This window comes from Marmota marmota, unplaced genomic scaffold, assembly GCF_001458135.2.
Source record: "Marmota marmota marmota unplaced genomic scaffold, marMar, whole genome shotgun sequence".
Taxonomy (NCBI): domain Eukaryota; kingdom Metazoa; phylum Chordata; class Mammalia; order Rodentia; family Sciuridae; genus Marmota; species Marmota marmota.
Genome location: NW_026000153.1, coordinates 14,171,912 through 14,192,690, shown reverse-complemented (window position 1 = coordinate 14,192,690; position 20,779 = coordinate 14,171,912). Strand labels below are relative to the sequence as shown.

The 20,779-nt window shown below is 37.0% G+C and overlaps 1 protein-coding gene and 1 gene segment (V, D, J or C); both read left to right on the top strand.

Moving 5' to 3' along the window:
* Positions 1-20,779, top strand: part of LOC107146051 — a 170,313-nt gene that overhangs the window by 37,980 nt on the left and 111,554 nt on the right.
* The window catches only part of LOC107146186, a 35,679-nt gene continuing 15,594 nt past the window's right edge, over positions 695-20,779 (top strand). Inside the window, exons 1-2 of the mRNA XM_048786474.1 lie at positions 695-867; positions 968-1,286. Coding sequence (XP_048642431.1) covers positions 825-867; positions 968-1,286 — 362 coding nt within the window. The 5' untranslated portion in view covers positions 695-824. The remainder of the gene's footprint in view (positions 868-967; positions 1,287-20,779) is intronic.

The window sequence follows — 20,779 nt, the reverse complement described above, 5'->3', positions numbered from 1 at the left end:
CCCGACACAATGAAGTCAAGAAATTTTCAACCGTCAGTCAGTTCCTAAGTGATAAAGATGGAAAACTAATAGATGTAGACATTGAAAAATGCTCCGGTGCTATTGTTGTACTGACAGAAGAATACAAAACCCTGAGTATAAATGTTTATATCCACAGAAATGTTTTCATATCCATATACCTACAAAAAATCTAGAATACACCATTCTGATAATAGTTGTTGGTCTTGGTTATGCAATCATGGATGTTTTTGTTTCCATTTTTATCCTGTTTCTATGAGTTTCTTCATGAGCATCTTCATCAGCATGTTCTGCTTATCAACCATGTGGATTTTTGGAACCCTTTCTCTTCTCTGTACCTCAGTATTTTCAATTCTAAAGTGCAACTACAAGTATTTAAACTGTGTGACTATAGCCAAGGTTAAAAATGGGGAGAACATTTTGAAAAAAAATAGTATAGCAAGTACTTTTGAATATTTGCTATTATGAAAATATTTATTAAATATGCAATATGAAAAAATAGGATGCTGAGAAAAAGAGTTTATAAAATAGCTCCTGGGCATTTTCACAGAAACTAGAGCCCTTTCTGGTTCCACATTCATGCAAAGAGCCCTATGGTGACCACTAGGCCTATTTTAATATATGAAAGGCAGGACTGATGAGCGCGGTGCTGAGTCTGCAGTCAACACTGAAGGGCCCAAGAATCATCTAACACACCCCTTCCTTCCCTCTTCCCAGTTCAGGTCACGCCTTCCTGACACTGACCTGAGACATCCAGACACCACCAGGTCCCCACCACTTCTTGAGGACATAGCCTGGAAGTCAACATGTCACTGCTGCAAGCTGTCACCTTCCTCTCCTTCTGGGCTGGTAAGTCACTCTGCCCATTTCGTTCTTTCTTGATGAGTGACTACAGTAATTTTTTCATGTTTTCTTCTCATATTCTCATATTCTCCTTTTCAACTCACAGTTGGACTTGGATTGTCAAAGGTGGAGCAGTCCGAAATATCGGTTTCTAAAGAAATAAAGAAAAGTGTTAACATAAATTGCAAGATATCCAGCACAAGTTTTGATACTGAAGCCATTCACTGGTACTGGAAGAAACCAAATAAGACTTTGGAGCATCTGATTCAAGTTACTTCAATAAAGTCCCCAGCTCGAGGTTCCTTGAATGGAAAGGGCAACAAAATTGAGGCAAAAAAGTATTCTCAAACTTCGTCTTCAGTCCTTACCATATTTTCTATAGAAAAAGAAGATGCAGCCATGTACTACTGTGCCGGGTGGTCCACAGTATTAGAATTGTTGAGACAACCCACACAAGATCCTCTCCTTGGGCCTGAGCCCTCCCACATCCTTTCCTACCACAACCAACTCCACAGCTGGGCTCCCAGCCACAGGCTGCCTTCTCTGCAGCCCTCCTGTGCTCTCCAGGAAACCATCATTGGCCCTGGTTACAGGAGTTCACAGCTAGGCCCAGATATTGTAATTCCAAATCTCCAATTGACTCTATTTCCTAAGGGGTTCTAGCCCTGTCTGTAGACTGAGAGGAACAGGCTTTGCCAATGTTCATCATAACAGCTACCAGAGGCACTTGGTAAGTGCAAGGTGCAGGTAGAAGGGGATTCATAGTGTGTCAGTGTTGTCACACATAATCAAGACAACCCCTTGCAGTGTACCCATCACTGGTCCACTGCATCATGAAGAAGTTAAAGCTTAGAGGAAAGGAGCCTAATGGTGGATACCCAAAGACAAGAAGTCATGCCCTTTTGAACTAGCCTGAGAAGTTTAAGAATCTCAGTTCTGTAAGTGAATGCCGGGATATCTGGGACACATTCGTATGGAGCAGATGTCCTTTATATGGGAGATGTGGCGAGGAGGATTCTTCCAGCTTCTGTTATCAGAAAAGAGCTCGAGCCACTGAGTCCATTAATTTTGCCTACAATTTTGGTAATACTTGGTCCTCCCTGTTAAAGAAGCTGCCAAGACCAGAAGATGACCATTATGATTCTTCACATATTTCATCTCTTTTAATCTACACTGCTGTCAGGTTAATTCTGCTATTGTCATTATGCATACCTGACTCAGGAGATAAGTGAAGCATTGAGTGGTTCAGGTCCAAATCACAAAGCTGATCCGGGTAGGTGGGAGTTGGAACCCAGGTAATCTGGCTCCACTGAACTATTATGCTGCTAAACTGTTTACTTGTCTCAGGGGGATCAAATAAACAAGACATAGTTACTATCCAATGGAGGAGACATTGACCCATCATGAAGCATTAAGTGGTACAAATTATTACCGTGTGCTGAAGACTCTGCCCTGGATTTAGAATGATTATGTGTCTTTATGGACTCCATGAAATACCAATAATTTTCCAACAAATGTATGAATATAAACCAATACAAAAATCCTTGTTTTTTTAAAATTCTAATTTATTATATATGACAGCAGAATACATTACAATTCCTATTACACATATAGAGCACATTTTTTCATATCTCTGGTTCTATATAAAGTGTATTAACACCATTCATGTCTTCACACATGTACTTTGGAAAAAGATGTCTATCTCTTTCCACCACTTTTTTTTTATAACCCTTGCTCCCTCCATTCCCCTCCCTCCCCTTTTCCCTATCTAGAGTTCATCCAATTTTCACATGCTTCCCTTCCCAACCTCACTATCAATCAGCCTCCATATATCAGAGAAAATATTTGGCATTTGGTTTTTTGGAATTGGCTAACATCACTTAGCATTATATTCTCCAACTTCATTGATTTACCTGCAAATGTCATGATTTTATTCTCTTTCATTGCTGAGCAATGTTCCATTATGTATATATGTATACCACATTTTATATATCCATTCCTCTACTGATGGGCACCTAGGCTGGTTCTATAGTTTAGCTATTGTGATTTGTGCTGCAGTAAACATTGATGTGGCTGTTTTTATGCCCTTTGGGTATAGACCGAGGAGAGAGATAGCTGGGTCAAATGGTGGTTCCATTCCAAGTTTTTCAAGGAATCTCCATATTGCTTTTCATACTGGCTGCACCAATTTGCAGCCCCACTAGCAATGTATAAATGTGTCTTTTCCCCCACATCCTCACCAATACTTATTGTTGTTTGTATTCTTAATAACTACCATTCTGAGTGGAGTGAGATGAAATCTTAGAGTAGTTTTGAGTTTCATTTCTCTAATAGCTAGAGATGTTGAACACTTTTTCATATATTTGTTGATTGATTGTATATCACCTTCTGAGAAGATTCTGTTCTGTTCCTTGACTCATGTATTGATTGGGTTATTTGGGTTTTTTGGTGTTTAGCTTTTTGAGTTCTTTATAAACCCAGAGATTAGTGCTCTATCTGATGTGCAAGTGGAAAAAAATTGCTCCTAAGATGTAGGCTCTCTATTCACCTCACTGATTGTTTCTTTTGCTGAGAAGAAACTTTTCAGTTTGAATCCATCCCATTTATTGCTTCTTGGTTTTATTTCTTGTGCCACAGGAGGAAGTAGGGGCCTAATTTGATATGATGGAGATTGGGGCCTACTTTTTCTTATATTAGTCTCAGGGTCTCTGGTTTAATTCTTAGGTCCTTGGTCCACTTTGAGTTGAGTTTTGTGCATGGTAAGAGACAGGGGTCTAATCTTATTTTGTTGCATATGGATTTCCAGTTTTCCCAGCACCTTTTGTTGAAGAGGCTATCTTTCCTCCAATGTATGTTTTTGGCACCTTTGTCCAATATAACTGTAATTATGTGGGTTAGTCTCTGTGTCTTCTATTTTGTACTATTGGTCTACCAGTTTATTTTAGTGCCAATACCATGCTATTTTGTTACTATTGCTCTGTTGTATAGTTTAAGGTCTGGCATAGAGATGCTACCTGCTTCACTCTTCTTGATAAGGATTGCTTTGGCTATTCTGGGTCTCTTATTTTTCCAGATGAATTTCATGACTGCCTTTTCTATTTTTATGGGGAATGTCATTGGGATTTCTATTGAAATTGCATAAAATCTGTATAGGGCTTTTGGTAGTATGGTCATTCACTCTGATTCCAAAACCAGGCAAAGACATATCAAAGAAAGAAAACTTCAGACCAATATCTCTAATGAATATAGATGCAAAAATTCTCAACAAAATTCTGGCAAGTTGAATACAAAAACATATCAAAAAGAGAGTGCACCATGATCACGGGGGTTCATCTCAGGGATGCAAGGTTGGTTCAACATAAGGAAATCAATAAATGTAATTCATCACATCAATAGACTTAAAGATAAGAACCATATGATCATCTCAATAGACACAGAAAAAACATTTGACAAAATACAGCACCCCTTTATGTTCAAAACACTAGAAGAACTAGGGATAACAGGAACATATCTCAATATTGTAAAAGCTATCTATGCTAAGCCCCAGACCAACATCATTCTAAATGGAGAAAAATTGAAAGCATTCCCTCTAAAAACTGGAACAAGACAGGGATGCAGTCTTTCACCACTTCTATTTAACCTAGTTCTTGAAACACTAGCCAGAGCAATTAGACAGACGAAAGAAATTAAAGGGATATGGATAGGAAAAGAAGAACTCAAATTAACACTATTTGCTGATAATATGATTTTATACCTAGAAGACCCAAAAATTTCCACCAGAAAACTTCTAGAACTAGTAAATGAATTCAGCAAAGTAGCAGGATACAAAATCAACATCCATAAATCAAAGGCATTTCTGTAAATCAGTGCCAAATCCTTTGAAAGGGAAATGAGGAAAGCTACCCCTTTTACAATAGATTCAAAAAATAAAAGCCTTGGTAATCAACCTAACAAAAGGGGTGAAAGACCTCTACAAAAAATAAATAAATAAATAAATAAATAAATAAATGAATGAATGAATAAATAAATAAATAAATAAAAACTACAGAACACTAAAGAAAGAAATCAAAGAAGAACTTATAAGATGGAAAGATCTCGCTTGTTCTTGGATAGGCATAACATCCTTTTGCAGCAAGTTTCCAGAAAGAACATGCATATCTCTGGATAAGTTTCCTGTATGTAGTGTTGAGCTTATTTAGACATTCCCAAAATGCAATCAAGCTATTCATATTCATTATCCTCTATTTTAAGAATGAATGGTCAAATGTTTAATTTTGAAACTCTTTAAGGATAAAAGGGATTTTTCACTTTAGGAAGACTCAGGAGATGCACTAGACATGTGAACCCTCAGTCTGGGAACTCATCATACTTTGATTCTTCATCTTCTTTGATTCTTTGTCTTTACTGTTTCTGAGCATGACTATTTTTTTTAAAAGGAAGAACCATGTCCTGCTAAGTCTAAATATAACTTTCCTAGTTCTCCATTTTTTATGGAAATAACCAACCAATCAAACAAACAAGGAAACAGCTCCTGAAATGAACATACCAAATGCAAGATCAGCCTTTTCCAAGTTGAAATGCATGGAAACTGTGGATTAATCTTCTCAAACTGTCCTCACTAAATTATTTGCATGTATTTCTGGTAATGTAGCATTTCCTGAGGACCAGGCTTAAGGAGAAACAGTTACAATTCTCTTTTAAATATGTTCTCAAGAAAATTATAACAATGAACAAAATGGAAAAAATGGAGCATGCTTGTGCTGCTTTTAAAAGATAGAATATATGAGGTCTTAAAAATGACATTTTTGAGGATTCATGAGTACATGTGAAAATGTTTATCATCAAACTCAAAGAATACATAAAGTACAAATACATATACATTCCCTTTCAAATATGTAAATGTCTATTTCAATGGAAGGAACAGAAGGAAAGGAAACATAGAATTCTTAAGGCAGGCTTTATTTCTCCAATTGAGTGGGTGGGTTACTTTATTCTTTATACTTTTGTTGATTTGATGCATTTTCCAAAAAGGACTACAACAACTGTTACAACTAAAATATTATTTAACCAATAAGTTTTTTTTCTAGTTGTAAAGCAATAATGAAAATAAAACTTGAAAAACCTCATAAATAAATATTATGTGTCAAGTACTATTATCTATACTTTCTCTTCATTATAATTCTTATATGAGAACATAATTTTATTATGGGTCTGAAAAATATTTAGGCACATATAGATGTAGAAACAGACACAAAGATTTTATATAACTCAGGTGACCTCAGATGGATTAGAAATTAGCAGGGGTGCTTATTATCACAGGCCTTTAATGGGGATATTCACATTTTAGGGAAGTAGTATATAAATATAAAGTTAGCTAAAAGAAGAGCATATGAGCCTACAAATGCAAAGCCCATTTAAAATTTTAATAGTAAAATGATCCAAACACATTGCTTCATAAACATGCACAGAAAATACTTAGAAGTAAAAAAGTGATGGCTTTTATTGTCATTTTAGGGGGAATGTTTACTCAGGTTATCTGCAGTGAGCATCTGATACTCATCCAAATTCCCTGGATACCAGGAAAGTGACTGAGGGTAAGTTATCTTTGCCCCACTGATCTGGTCTGTCACAGGGAGGTCCCAATACCTTTGGGGATTGGTAAGAGTGAAAATGAAAGTACAAGAAAGCATTTTTAACATTGTTGGTAAGTCCTTGGTAAATATTTAGGTATATTATTAATTGCAAAGCCTTATTACCATAAATGAAAATGAACATTACTTAAAAATACCCCTCTCACCAGGCGCTGGTGCATGTCTGAAATCCCAGCAACTCGGGAGGCTGAGGTAAGAGGATTGTGAGTTTAAAGCCAGTCTCAGTAGATTAGCAAGGCACTTAGCAACTCAGGAGACCCTGTCTCTAAATAAAATATAAAAAAGGGCTGGGAATGTGACTGAGTGCTTAAGCGCCTTGGTTCTAATCCCTGGTACCAAAATCATAATAATAATAACAGCAACAACAACAACCCTCTCTTTGATAGTATATATGAGACAGCTCCAAAGTTGCCTCATCTAGTGCTCAAAAGAGTCTCACAGAGCAGTAAAGAGCTTTCTATAGTGAGATGCCTGTGCTTTCTGGGAGAGCTCCCCAAAACCTTGCTGGAGTCTTCATAGCTCGAAAGCAACATTTCACAGTGTGAAATTGCAGAGCAAAAGGGTGAGTAGGTAACAGAACTACCCCTCCCCGAAAACAGGAACAGTGTGTGTCAGGGAGTCTTTCCACGTAGTCAACACACATATCCAATCTGCTCAGCTCATGAAGTTTCATGCAGGAAACCCTAGAACCTCTCATAACTGCAGCAGATCATAAAGAACCCAGGAAACCACCTGACCCTCTACTTCTCTGAGACACCAGAACAGCCACACCCTCCTGCACTGACCTGAGACCTTAGGTCTCAGGACCCTCACATTCTCATCTTCTTCCTGGGCACCTAGCACGGTAGGTGGGATGCCACTCCTGAAAGCAGTCATCCTGTCCTCCCTCTGGGTTTGTGAGTTTCCCCCCGTCACTACAGTCTCCAGAAGAGAATGAAGTTCTTCTTTTTTTGTAGTTTCTTCATGTGTTGTTTGTTCATAGGACTCTCTCTTCTTTGCTTGCAGTTGGACTAGGGCAACTGGTGCAACCTAAAATAACAATTTCCAGGGCAACAGATAAGAGTTCTCAGTTAACTTGTAAGTTATTCCTCTCTGACTTGGACAGAGAAGTCATACACTGGTACTGACAATCAAGGTCTAGAGCATCGAATAAATGTCTGGACATCACCTACTGAAAAAGAATTAGGTGAGAAGAACAAATTTGAGGCAGTAAAAATTCTCAAACTTCCATTTAGACCCTGAAAATGAATTTCTTAGAGAAAGAAGATGAAGCTATGAACTACTGTGCCTGCTGGATGAACACAATAGAATTTCCAGAATAACTTCCACAAGATCCACCTCCAGGTCTGTGCCCATTCACTTTCTTCTCATATGAGCAGCGACAGTGGCTGCTGAGCTGGGTGCCCAGGCTGATCCGCCTCTCCAGCAGCATTTCCAGAGCTTCCCAAGAGGGGCTTCTCGATTCTGCTCTCCCAGTGAGCCCTGCATGGTGTCAGCAATTATGATTCAAATTAAGAATAATTTGAAACTATTTTCTATTAAGTCAGGTTATCAGAGAATTCTGAAAATACAAGGTTCACAGCACACTCCATCTGTTTGTTATCTGACTGTACATAGATTTCCAGTAACCGAATGGTTCAGAATGAATGCAGGAGAGGGTTAAATGCCCGGGAGACATGTACCTTCTATACAGATTTCCTGTTATTGTTATTTTCTCATTTCTTTCATGAGCATCAGAGGTTTTCAGAAGTAAAATGATCTGTGAAGCACAATAATTTATTCCATTTCATTAGTATCCAGTGCTCAATCTGAATAAATCTAGTGACCTTTATATCTATAAGTAAATAATCAGCTATTAGGGGTCCATGAGTGACCAAACTACAAATCCTGCCTTTGGGGAAATAGGCCACAGCTCTATACATACTCAGGATTCATGGCTGGAAGAAAACAAGTCCTTCTCCAAGCGTATGCCCTGGAGACTTTGTATATGAGAATTATGCAAAGAAAACAAAAAATCCTGAATAAAAGACAGGCACTTAAAAGGGGGAGATAATACCTGCTTTGTACATCTACACAGAATGCAAAGCTAATATTTCCCACAAATTAGCAAAGGAAAAAGTAATTATTGACAATTATTCTATGTTTATTCTGTGAATACCAGCTGGATGTGAACTTTCAAGAAATAATGGGACAAAATACTAAATGTGAAGCTATAAAAATTCCTCTTCTATTTTCTTAAAGTCTATTTTCAAAAAACATTGAAATTAATGAGGCAAAAATTTTATATCAGAAAATTTTCTTGTATTGATAATGTTATTAATATAGATTTCTTATCACATAATATCCATGTATACATTTTACCTACACATCTGAAATCACTGAAACGCATTCTTACTCCATTTCTCCCTCTAAGGATCAGATTGTGCTACCAGCAGATATGCTGTTGAAGCCCAGTGAGGGAACACTAGGGGGTGCATGGCACATTCTGTGAGGCAGACTCAGAGCTTCCTGTCCCACACCCTGTGCTTGGTGATTCCTGACCCTGGGGTTACAGTGAGAATTACCAGACCACCTAAATCTCAATAGGTCTCATCTCTCACCTAATGTGCACAGAGACACAATGGAAGGAAGACTAAGGGAGGGTAAAAACAGTCTGAGAATACAAACACTTTTTAAGAAGAAATGATTGAAAAGATGGAATTAAGCTTCTTATAATATCTGTGCTAAATATTTAATACAGATCATTTCCTTAAATCCTCAAAAGAGCAGTGTAGAGTCCCACTGCAGGGTCCCATCAGATCACGTGCTGGGAAATGAAACTATCTTGACTTTACAACAGATGTTTGTGGGGTGGAAACTTGGAGAAATAATAAAGTGATGAAGAGGAGGGAAGGGGGCACCTTTTCTATATGGTTTTATAGATTTCTAGAGATTTCTCTTTTTCAAACCTGCCAACAATTGCAGTCGAGTTCCTTCCTAGAGTTACCAGATTATGAATGAAACATGATTTCTCTGAGACATGATTGATTAGGGACATCCCAATTGCATATATATTCACATACATACATACAAATATACACATCAAAGTGTCTGATTTTTTTGTTGTGATATTGAAAAATTAAGGTCAGGATTCTTACCTGAGTTCTGACTCAAGAGGAAATCACAGAGACAGATATGATGACAGAACACAGCAGCCATGTCTTCGTAGCTCCAAAGCAATATTTCACAGTGTGAAATTGCAGAGGGAAGGGGTGTTCCAGCTCTCCCCCAAACCCAGATGAACCCTTGCATCCCAGTGGTTCTTTCCACATACCCAATCTGCTCAGCTTATGTGGTGAAGGATACCCTAGAATTGCTCATAACTGTAGCAGATCACAAAGAACCCAGGAAATCACCTGACCCTCCACTTCTCTGAGACACCAGAACAGCCACACCCTCCTGCACTGACCTGAGACCTCAGCTCTCAGTACCTTTACTTTCTCACTTTCTCCCTGGGCAGCAAACTAGCAGAAGAGAGGGATGCCACTCCTGAAAGCAGTCATCCTGTTTTCCCTCAGGGCTACTGAGTTGCCCCCGATCACTACAGTCTGCAGAAGAGAATGAAGTCATTCTTTTTTTGTAGTTTCTTCATATATTATTTGTTCATGAGACTCTCTCTTTTTTGCTTGCACTTGGACTAGGGCAACTGGAGCAACCTGAAATATTAATTTCCAGAGCAACAGATAAGAATGCTTACATATCTTGTAAGGTGTTGTTCCAAAATAGTCTCAGACCAACCTTATACTGCTACCAACAGAAACCAAATCAAGGTCTGTAGCATGTATTATATGTGTGGACAACTACTCAAAAGGATTTAGATGGGAAAAACAAATTCAGAGCCAGCAAAAATACATGCACTAATACTGCAACATTGGCAATTTCTTAGAGAAAGAAGAAGAGACCATGTACTACTGTACTTGCTGGATAAGGACAAAATTAAAGTTTCCAGGATAATTTAGACAAGAACTACTTCCAAGTCTGTGCCCATTCACCTTCTTCTCATATGAGCAGCCACAGTGACTGCTGATCAGGGTGTACACCCTGAGACTCCCTTGTCTACAGCACTTCCAGAGCTTTCCAGGGAAACTCCTGGATTCTGCTCTTAGTGAGCTCTGCATGATATTACCAATTATACTCTGAAAACACAGGGTAGATGGCTGAACAGTTGTTGTTTACTTGACTGTACAGATTTCCAGAAATTGAATGTTTCAAAATGAATGCAGAAGAGGCTCAAAATGAATGCTGAACAGATGTGCACCTATTATATAGATATTTCTTGTGACTGTCATTTTTTCCATTTTATACCTGAGCACTGGAAGTTTTCAGAGGGACAGAATGATCTGTCAGACATAATAATTGTATCTTTTGGTATCCTGAGACCATCTGAAGAAATCTAGTGATATTTAAATTTATAAGGAAACAATCAGCTATTAGGGGTCCATGAGAGATCATTGTACAAATCTTATATCTGGGGGAAGAGGTGGCAGCTCTGTCCACATTCAGGGCTGAGGGCTGGGACAAAACAAAGCCTGAAGATCTTGTATATCAGAGCTCTGCAAATAAAACAAACAAACAAACAAAATCGTGAATAAGAGGAACAGATAGTTAAAAAGAGATAATACCTGCTTCCTGCATCTACAGAGAATGCAAAGCTAGTATTTCCACAAATCAATAAAGTAAAACATATTTATTGATGATTATTTTATATTTAGCCTGTGAATACCAGCTGGATGTTTGAGAACTTTCACAGAATAGTGGGACAAAATATTAGACCCCAAATATGAAAATTCCACTGGTACCTCTCTTATAATCTACTTTCAAACAAGGCAGAAATTAATGTGAAAAGTTCTTACATCAGAAACTCTTCTCATGTTAACACCATTTGTGAATTTCTTAGCACATAATATCCATACATGAAATTACTGCAACATATCCTTGCTCCATTTCTCCCTTCTAAGGATCAGATTGTGCTATTAAGAACAGAGATGCTGTCGAAACCCAGGGAGGGAACATTGGGGGCTCCAGGGCACGTTCCCAGGGGCAGGCTCAGGGCTGTCTGTCCCATACCTTGTCCATGATGATTCCTGATTTTGTTATTACAGTGGGAATAACTAGAGCAACAGACCTCACCTTTCACCTAATGTTTATGAGACACAAAGGAAAGAAGACTAAGGTAAGGATAAAAGCAGTCTAAGGATATGAACCCTTTTTAGGGGAATGACTATCATGGGGAGGCCAGCACCCTGCTAGGGTAAATTTTTACTAGAATGAATGAATGAATGATATAGAATGCAGGGCTTTTGAATGAGATAGGCCTGGGTGTTAATGTTCTTGCTGGGCCACTCACTGACAATGTTATCTAGGAAAATTACTAGAGCTTTTTATTTTGTTTCCCAACGTTAAGTGGGAACAATGTTAAGTGTTAACAATTGCCGTGGGGATTCTCAGAAATTCATAGAAAATCACATCTACCTTGTCCTCCAAATAATATTAAAGGGGTGCTTTAGTTAAAAAAAACTAGGAATTTTGAAATGGACAAGAGTAGTCATAAAAAGATTTTTTTTCTCCTTTAACAATAGCATGAAATACCTCAGTGTCTGTAACCACACTAATTATTAATAGGGCATCAAGCTGTGAACTTTGAGCAAACTACTGATCCATAAAACAGACTTATTTCTGCACTCAAAATAAGCATGTATAGCTATCCACAGGTGTTACAAAATATGGGAAAGTATAAAATGCAGGTGATTATAAAAAAAAAGAGGTCAAGGATAGGAGTATTAGAAACATTTAAAGGACAATAGGGAGGAAATGCTCCTATGGAGGTTGGGGGTGGGGTAAGGTAACATAGTATTAGTGCACAGATGTTTCTCTGGTCTTCTGGGAACTGACAGTCTCAACACCAGGAACCTGATGAAGCAGCACTGCAGCAGATCTCATTGTGCAGGACTCTCATTGGCTCAGAAACTAGCCTTTCCTCCCTGTCCCTCCTCCTCAGAGCAAGAGCTCCACCATACCCCAGGTCCTGTTCATGCTTTCTGGTGCTGTCAATCCTAACTAGTCACTGAAAATGATAACCTCATGGATTTTTCTTGTGACTTTGACTTGGATTTGTAAGTCAACGTAACTTCTTTCTTGTCCTGTTCCATTCATGTACATAATCATCTGGACACAAAAATAATTTTAATACCTATGATCTCTCTTCTTTGCTTTTCAGGTGGAGACTCCAAAATAAGGTTATTTCAGGATCAAATAACCTTAACCCGAAGATCAGACAGAACAGCACACATCAGTTGCAAGGCCTCTGGGATCCCCCTCCAGAATGCCATTGTGCACTGGTATCAACTGAAAGAAGGGGAGCCCCTGAAGCGGATCCTTTATGGCTCCTCCAAGACTAACAAGCAAGATAAGCCCAACCCCCGCTTGGAGACAGAAGAGAGAGAAGATGGCATCTTTTATCTGATAATCAATAATGTTGTCACCTCAGATGAAGCCACATACTTCTGTGCTTGCTGGGATCCCACAATGTCACAGAGTCACAAGGGACCTGTATGAGAACCTCCCGATTAAGACCCCTCAGCTGTGTTTATATGCAACCACATGGACTCTCCAATACTGTCATTGCCAGGTTCACAGGTGTTGGAACAGAAAGGTGCTTGGGACATATTTAGCCCAATGCTTTCACTTAAAATTAGGAGCCAACTGGCTTGCTCAAGCTAGTGAACCTCAGAAGCAGGAATACTCCTACCTTTCAGACTCTGTTCAGTGCCTCTTTCTACCTCTCTTGTGGTCAATATTGATTATTTTTTTAAAGCAACATTGCATATCTTTCAAAAGGAATCTGGGAACTATTTTTTATCTTCCAAGTGATAATCCAGTCTCCAACCAGGTTTTATGTAGGTGAAGTACGTGACTGCCACACTATTTAGAAAGGGTGAAGGTCAGCAGAGGATGGACTCCAGGCTCCATCAATCCCCATTCTGCTATCCCATCCAAGGTTACTTACCCTCCTTTCTTATAGCTTCATTTCTGTTCTGAAATCATAACACTGGAATAGTTTCTTCAGCATATACACCCAACATAAGGTCATGCATAAGATGGCACTGACTTCCTAATGAATATACGTGTAAATAGTTTGCCAGTTCCAGAAGGACCTGCTGACCCAAGGCCAAGATTTCCTCTACTTCACTGTGAAACCTGAAAACATTTCTAATTTGTCTTTGGTTAAAAGGGAGGGGGGGGGCACTGGCCAACTTCTGCCTTGTTAGTCCCAGGACTTATTTATGTCAAATGACTTACCAGATAAACCTTGAAAATAATAACAGCAACATTCAAAAAGTCCATGCTATGATATTACACCTAAACACTACTAATAAGTTACCCAAACAAAATTAAGTACAGTCATAGTCCCTTGTACCACAAACTACTTAACATGTTATTTTTATCCTCAAGCTTTTACATCTCAGTAAGTGGCAAAGGTTTCCTGTATCATATATCACAATGGCAAGGATGTTTGATGAAATGCATGGTAGTGTTTTTTTTTTTAAATATTTTATTCATGTTCTTTCTCCTCCAGTAATGAGAAATAAAATTATGAGGAAACCCAAACATTCTTAAGTTTTTTTTTTGTGTGTGTGTGTGATGTGAGTTATGAAAGCAGAGACGGGAACCCTAGGAACTAAGGCTTCACATCCTCAGAAGTCAACCACACACCAGATCAAACCCTGCTCAGAATCACCTCAGATGACATTTGGCTGTCAAGATGATTTCCAGCCAAAACTCTAGATATTAAGGCCAGAGCACTTCCACTTGCCTCTCTATCTCAATGTAGGTTTAGAAACTCCTTACATTCACACTGATATGTGCAGGGTAATAGGCAATCTTGGACAGCAATAGGTGCCTATTTATAATTCTGAAGGGTACGGCCAGAATATTCCCCTGGTCACTGCAATCTCCAGGTATAATGCAAAGACAAATAAAACAAGTAATTTGTACAATTCAATTGGATATTCAGTTTAAACTAGACCCAGCCCTATATATTCTAGTGTTAGGTGATTGCATTTAGTGCTCATTGTTCTTTTTTTTATATTCCAAACAAGGTATTTGATCATTTAGATTTCTAAGTAATAACAGTCCACATGGTAAACAGAATATCAACCATTATGAAGTAAACACTTTCATTGTTGACAATGATAAAAAAAATCTTTAGAACAAATTCTATTTGTTCCAAATAGAATTGGAACAACCAATTAAGGAAGTTCAAGAACAATTTTTCTAAATATTCTATAGCCCAACTATAGAAAGGTAGTCAAATGAGAAACTAAGATTAGTTTCAATATTAAAACACCTTACATAAGCACCAATTCTGATATAACAACTTAATTTAAAATGACTATTAACTATAGAACAAATAAGTTGTAAAACTGACATTCAACATCTATACTGATTCCATTTTATAATTTTGTTGCTCAACCCATCACTATAAACAAAATCAAATCATACATTTGGTAAAAACTAAGGTTTTTTGTTTGTTTGTTTGTTTTACAATGTTATTCAGCTCAATAACATTGACTTGAATAATATCAATTTTTCCTTCAATTTTAAATAATAAAAGAGGGAAAACAAAGTCCTACATGGCCCAATGAATCTCATAAAATTATTTTTTTAAAAATTCTTTAAATTTTAATACTAAAAGTCTTGCTGCTGCTGAGCAACACATGGTACAATAGGATAAATAAAATTTCAAAGGATGAAATCTAAACCTGTATTGTGGAGACAACTGAAAAACCTGACACAGGAAGGTAAATGTCTAACCACAATGTTTATAGTTATGCTGGCATTGTGAGCTGTCAGGTAAGTAAAATCTAAGGAGAGACTTCAATGGACCTGTTCTCCAGATCCACCTCTTATTTATGTACCTAACAATGTGGACTAGGGAATTCATCCCAATATTTTCTAATGATACTTACATGATGGGAGATTTTACAGGTAAACATTGCATTTATTCATGTTGCTGGATTTAATTATACTGGCTACAATAGGAACCTGAATATATGTTGGTCCCATGACGAGCATGTTGGCTACTTAAAAGTGGCTTTTGAGGAAAGGAAAGCATAGAAAAAGACCTAGGCCAGCCAGTCATACTGGTCCTTAGAACTTAAGATTATATCTGGACAGTTATTAAAATGGGACGATTATTGAAATGAAATTCTTTCATAATAAGCCAATTATTTCCACAGAATATCCACCAATATTTCATTACTTTAATCATTCTGCAATAAAATTTGGCATCTTTCCTAATTGAATGAAATATACAAATTCTTTGCCAGTGTGACATAAAATCTCTAGTAGTGATGAATAAGTTTTGGGTTTATCTTCAAAAATTGATAAAAGGCAGTCATATGCCATTTCCTACAAAATGTCTAAAGTCAGGAAAACTTCACATGGAAGTACTTCACTAAATGTGTTTCACTTTTCCTTTTTCTTACAAAGAATTTGCAATTCTTAATTTAGTAAAAGATCTAAGAAGCTAAAAATATAATTGAGTTATCTAGAACTATTTTCAAAATGTAAAAAAAGATTGAATATATAATCATTCCGATTCTTTAAAAACCCATATGATTTAGATTACTTCCTGTTGTTTTGGTATTATTTACAGCCATGTAATGAAGCCCAAATTAAAGCCTGGCAAACTGATTGATGTTACACTAGAAAGATCAATAATTCATGTTTAGATTTATAATAGTTATTCCTTATTTGATAATAATTTGGGTCCTATGTATCTTAATGTATTCTTTCAGATTTTTATCTGTTTCCGTATTCACTATATTTATGGACTTATTCCATTCTCTTATGATATTATGACCTCTGAAAGTTCCATTGGTAATATTCTAACTTTTAGGAAGGATGATATTCAAAGAGATCTCTGGAATTTAACTGCAGCCTCAAATTTTCTACATTATACAAATGGCCCCATGCATAACTTTATAGGCAGGAACCACAAGGAGGGTTCCTGCTTTGGCCTGTGAGCCTTTTTCAATCCTCTTATGTTTTAAATATTGGAGATATAAAAATAAGAAAAAAATGGATAATATCCTGTAAATTGTAAAAAATGTAATCTGACTAAGCTCATTTTCTTAATAATTTGGCCCAAAGTATTTCTAAAGTCCCATGCAATTAGGTAAGTATTGATAGACTGAAACTAAAATATTCTAAAAGCTGTTATTTCAAATATCGATAATGAGCTTTCTACCCTCAAATTCAAACAAAGGCTTAAATGCTATGCTAAATATGGCTGTATTACTGCAGCCAAATATCATACTTCCTAATAAATTTGGGAAAAATTAAAAGATCATCTAATGGATGTTTAACATAAAAATAATAATGGTTTAAATCTCATGGGGATACATAAGAGCACCCAGGATACTTAGAAAAGCAGGACCAATCTCATGGTCCCTGCATCTCTAGCTGCTCAAATACTTTGTAAATTAATTGGCTCCCATCCTGGAAACATGTTAAAGCTATCTACATTGTATGTTATTGAAATGATATGTTTGCTATTAATTCTTTTTAGAGCATAATAATAGATTGTGATGCCCTTGGATCAAGGACCCAATGATGCAAAGTCCCCTTATTTGCATTTATAAATTAAAAATGGAAGAGATGTTTAGAGCCATCCAGGGGTTGTGTGTGGACTATATATATTGCGCATCACACCCTAATGAATAGGATAATCTGGTGTCTGGGAACTTCCAGTGGACATTTCCTCTGGTTGACTGCCCAGACACATTGTGAGAACACATTGAAGCTCTGCCAAAGGTCCTACATAGCACCAGAGATGGGTGACCTGCTGTAGTCGCACAGCCTCTCTGAGATGGATATGACCTGCCATAATGCCAATGGACCTGGTGACAGCAAGACATCATGAAGCAAGACTCCACTCCTGTAACCTTATCCCTGTTTTTGATGTACCTTCTTAAAAAAATTTAATAAACCACTGGAGCCATTTTCTAATTGCCTAGCTCCAGCTCCTATGTGGATTGGACCTATCAGGGGCTCCAACTTTTTGAAACTATCTTTCTGACTTTGTCTCTTGTTCTTCACTAGTTGTAGACTTTAATTTCTTAGGTGGCTTACACCCTACTTGGAAGGAAGAAAGACCACCTAAGGAGACAATGGCTAGTTCCCCATATTAAGCATTAGTGTTTGAAAGTTCAAAGACCTCAATTTTTTACAGAAATTTTTTGATGCTTTATCACAAACAAAATTATCCATGTATATGTGATACCATGTTATATTTTGACACATGTATACATTTTGTAATGTTCAAATCAGGGTAAACACATTTCCCCAAACATTTATCCTTTCTTGATGGTGAAAACATTTGAAGTCCTCTCTTCTAGCTTTCACAAGCATGCAGTACATTATCATTATCAGTAGTCTGCTTCCTACTTAGAGGCACTTGGTTCACAGTACCATGCACTGGTATATTGCTTTTTAGAATATGCAAATCAACCTTTTAATCTACTTTTTATTAGTTTGATGATTCCTGTGTTTTTCAGAAAGCAACACCCAACATCACACATGACCAAATGAAATGCAGATCCACTGTCTTATCCAGATCTGCACAAACCTAGAAACTGTCCTTGACACACCACCCTGCCAAACAACTCTGTCCACACAATGTGAAGCGTTTGAATGAACAGGGTCTGGGATTTTGCAAGACTCAACTCAAATTCAAGCTCTCAATTTTCCAGTTTCCTATCTGACTTTCCATGATCATAACAAATTGTAGGTGAACGTAAAAGAGAAAAATGTACAGATGAAGCCTGACTCCTAGTAAACATTATATTTATGAATTTTCTTTCCTTCTACTACCACAGTCAAAGGTCATAACTTATCAACCTGCAATAGGAAGAAAGAAAATAGAAAGGAGATTTTGGAGCTGGGGTGGTATTAATTCCCCAGGAAAGATTCTTTCACACAGAAGGGCCCTTTGTGCCTCCCTCTTCAGAACAGACAAATATCCTATTTGCCAAAAATAAATAGGGGCTTCCCCAGGCATGTTTTGCTTAGGGTGCTGTATAAATTAAGTATCTGTCATACATTTGGAAGCATGTTAAATACCCAGTACAAAAGAAGCCCCAAGAAACTAGGAGATCATCAAATTCAGAAGGGAGATGAGAGACGAAATTTGCTAAAGAGAAATAACTTCTTCAAAGTGAAATGACCTGGCCTCTCCCAAACACTGTCCTCTGATATTTATAAACAAGAAAACTCAATACTTCCCAATGACCCACTGTACTTTGTTGGGACATATTTGGTATTATTCAAGCAATAAAATATGTGGAATCAACATTATGCCAGACCATGAAAATGAGTGATTTATAAATGTATGTGATTTGTACTTCTTACACATGTCAGATAATGTGGACAATGTGTTTATTTTGCTTAAGAGAACAGTCCGCTCATTTTTTTCTCAAAGGAAATCTTTGCAACTTATTCAGGTACCAGATTCCAGTAAAAGTTCAGAATATGAACCAACGTAAAAAAATGTATATGTTATTCTTTTGTTTCTAATTGGAAAGCAAACATTGAAATGAGAAATGAGATGTATTTTAACACCTTTTGCTCATCTAACAAATTTGGTTGAGTTTGGTCAATGATGAAAATTGTCAAGGCCAAGCTTGAGAAAGTGATGCAAAACTTTACAATTAAATTGAAATATGTTTGTCCTTACTGAACTTTCTTGTAACTTACATGGTTATTATTTCATTCTTCATCATATGTAAAACAGGATTTAAGTTTCCTCCACTGGTCATCTCAGGACCTGGCAAATGCTGTGTGTGTCTGTCTGGGTTACATAGGGAGGGTGAGAATTGAAATTACTGATTTTTATTCACAAATCTAAGATACTTCCATTCTTTCTTTAAAAGTGCCTGAATTTTTGCATTAATGATCAGAGAAAATAGTCCATATTTGAGTATCTATTATGTCCCAATCTCTAGTCTATATACATTATTTCATTTGAACCTTATGGATTCATGAGAAATGGGTCTCTTCATCTCCATCTTACAGATGAAGAGACTAAGGCTCTGTAAATTGTATCAAGGTCACACACATCACCAGGAGTGGAAGCACCAGGCCCTGAATCTATCAATTCCCTTCAGTTTAAAGCATCTTTTCCTTCACTTTCAACCTCTAAGATGCTAATAATTTGAATTCTTTCACAAGAATCTTCAAAACACATTACATATATTCATTTGCATTGCACACTGGCCACTCTGTACACTCCTTGATCACAGCGGAAACACAAGTTCTCAGTTGCCTCTGGTTGGTTTGTGATCATGTGTGAGACACGGCTGTTATCACCTGAACTACTCCCCTGCCCAGTTCCCTTTGATTTCCACAAATAAATTTATCTTTCTAAAGCACAGAGCTGATCGTGTCTATATCTTCTGAAAAGCCTTCAGTAAGTCCTCCTTGTTTATTTTTTAAAAAACATTTATTTTAAAAACATTTAAACATACTTACTTCTTAACACCTAGTGTATTAATTGATACTTCTCCTGCCCCATTCCCAGCCAATGCTCCTCTCACCAGTGGATCTAATTACACTCCTACAACCTCTGAAATACAGGCAGTTGTGTCTTTGTCATTTTAATCTGTTTAGGGTTTATCTTATATGGTAGGAGGTAGAGAGAGATTTTTATCTGTCTAACATTAATCCTTGTCCAATTCCAGTTTTTAAGCAATCTATCAAATTCTTGCAGTTTAAAAATGTTGTGTTATTATTTCACATACCAACATACTTGGAACACTTTTCTGGAAGTTTTCTGTTTTTTATCTGCTTCATTATTCTTACATCATTATGTCAGTAGCTTTGTAATAAGTATTAACATCTATTATCCCAAATGTCTATTTATTGCTTTTTTCTTTTCTTTTTCCATTCCCTCATCTTTCTATGTCCTTATAGATATTTAATCAATTTATTAAGCTCATTACTAATCCTCATTTTCTAGAAGAAACAAAATGTTTTAGTGATTCTGACTGGAATTGCAGTCAATTTAGAAGTGGATTTAGGAGGTATTGGCATCTTCTTTTTTAACTGTAAAGTCACAGTTTATTGATTTTTGTGTCTGCCACTTTTATGTCCTCTTGCATATCTGTACCTCATATGTATTAGCCAAGGTGATTTCATGCTGAAAGAATCCAGAAAATCAGGGTTTT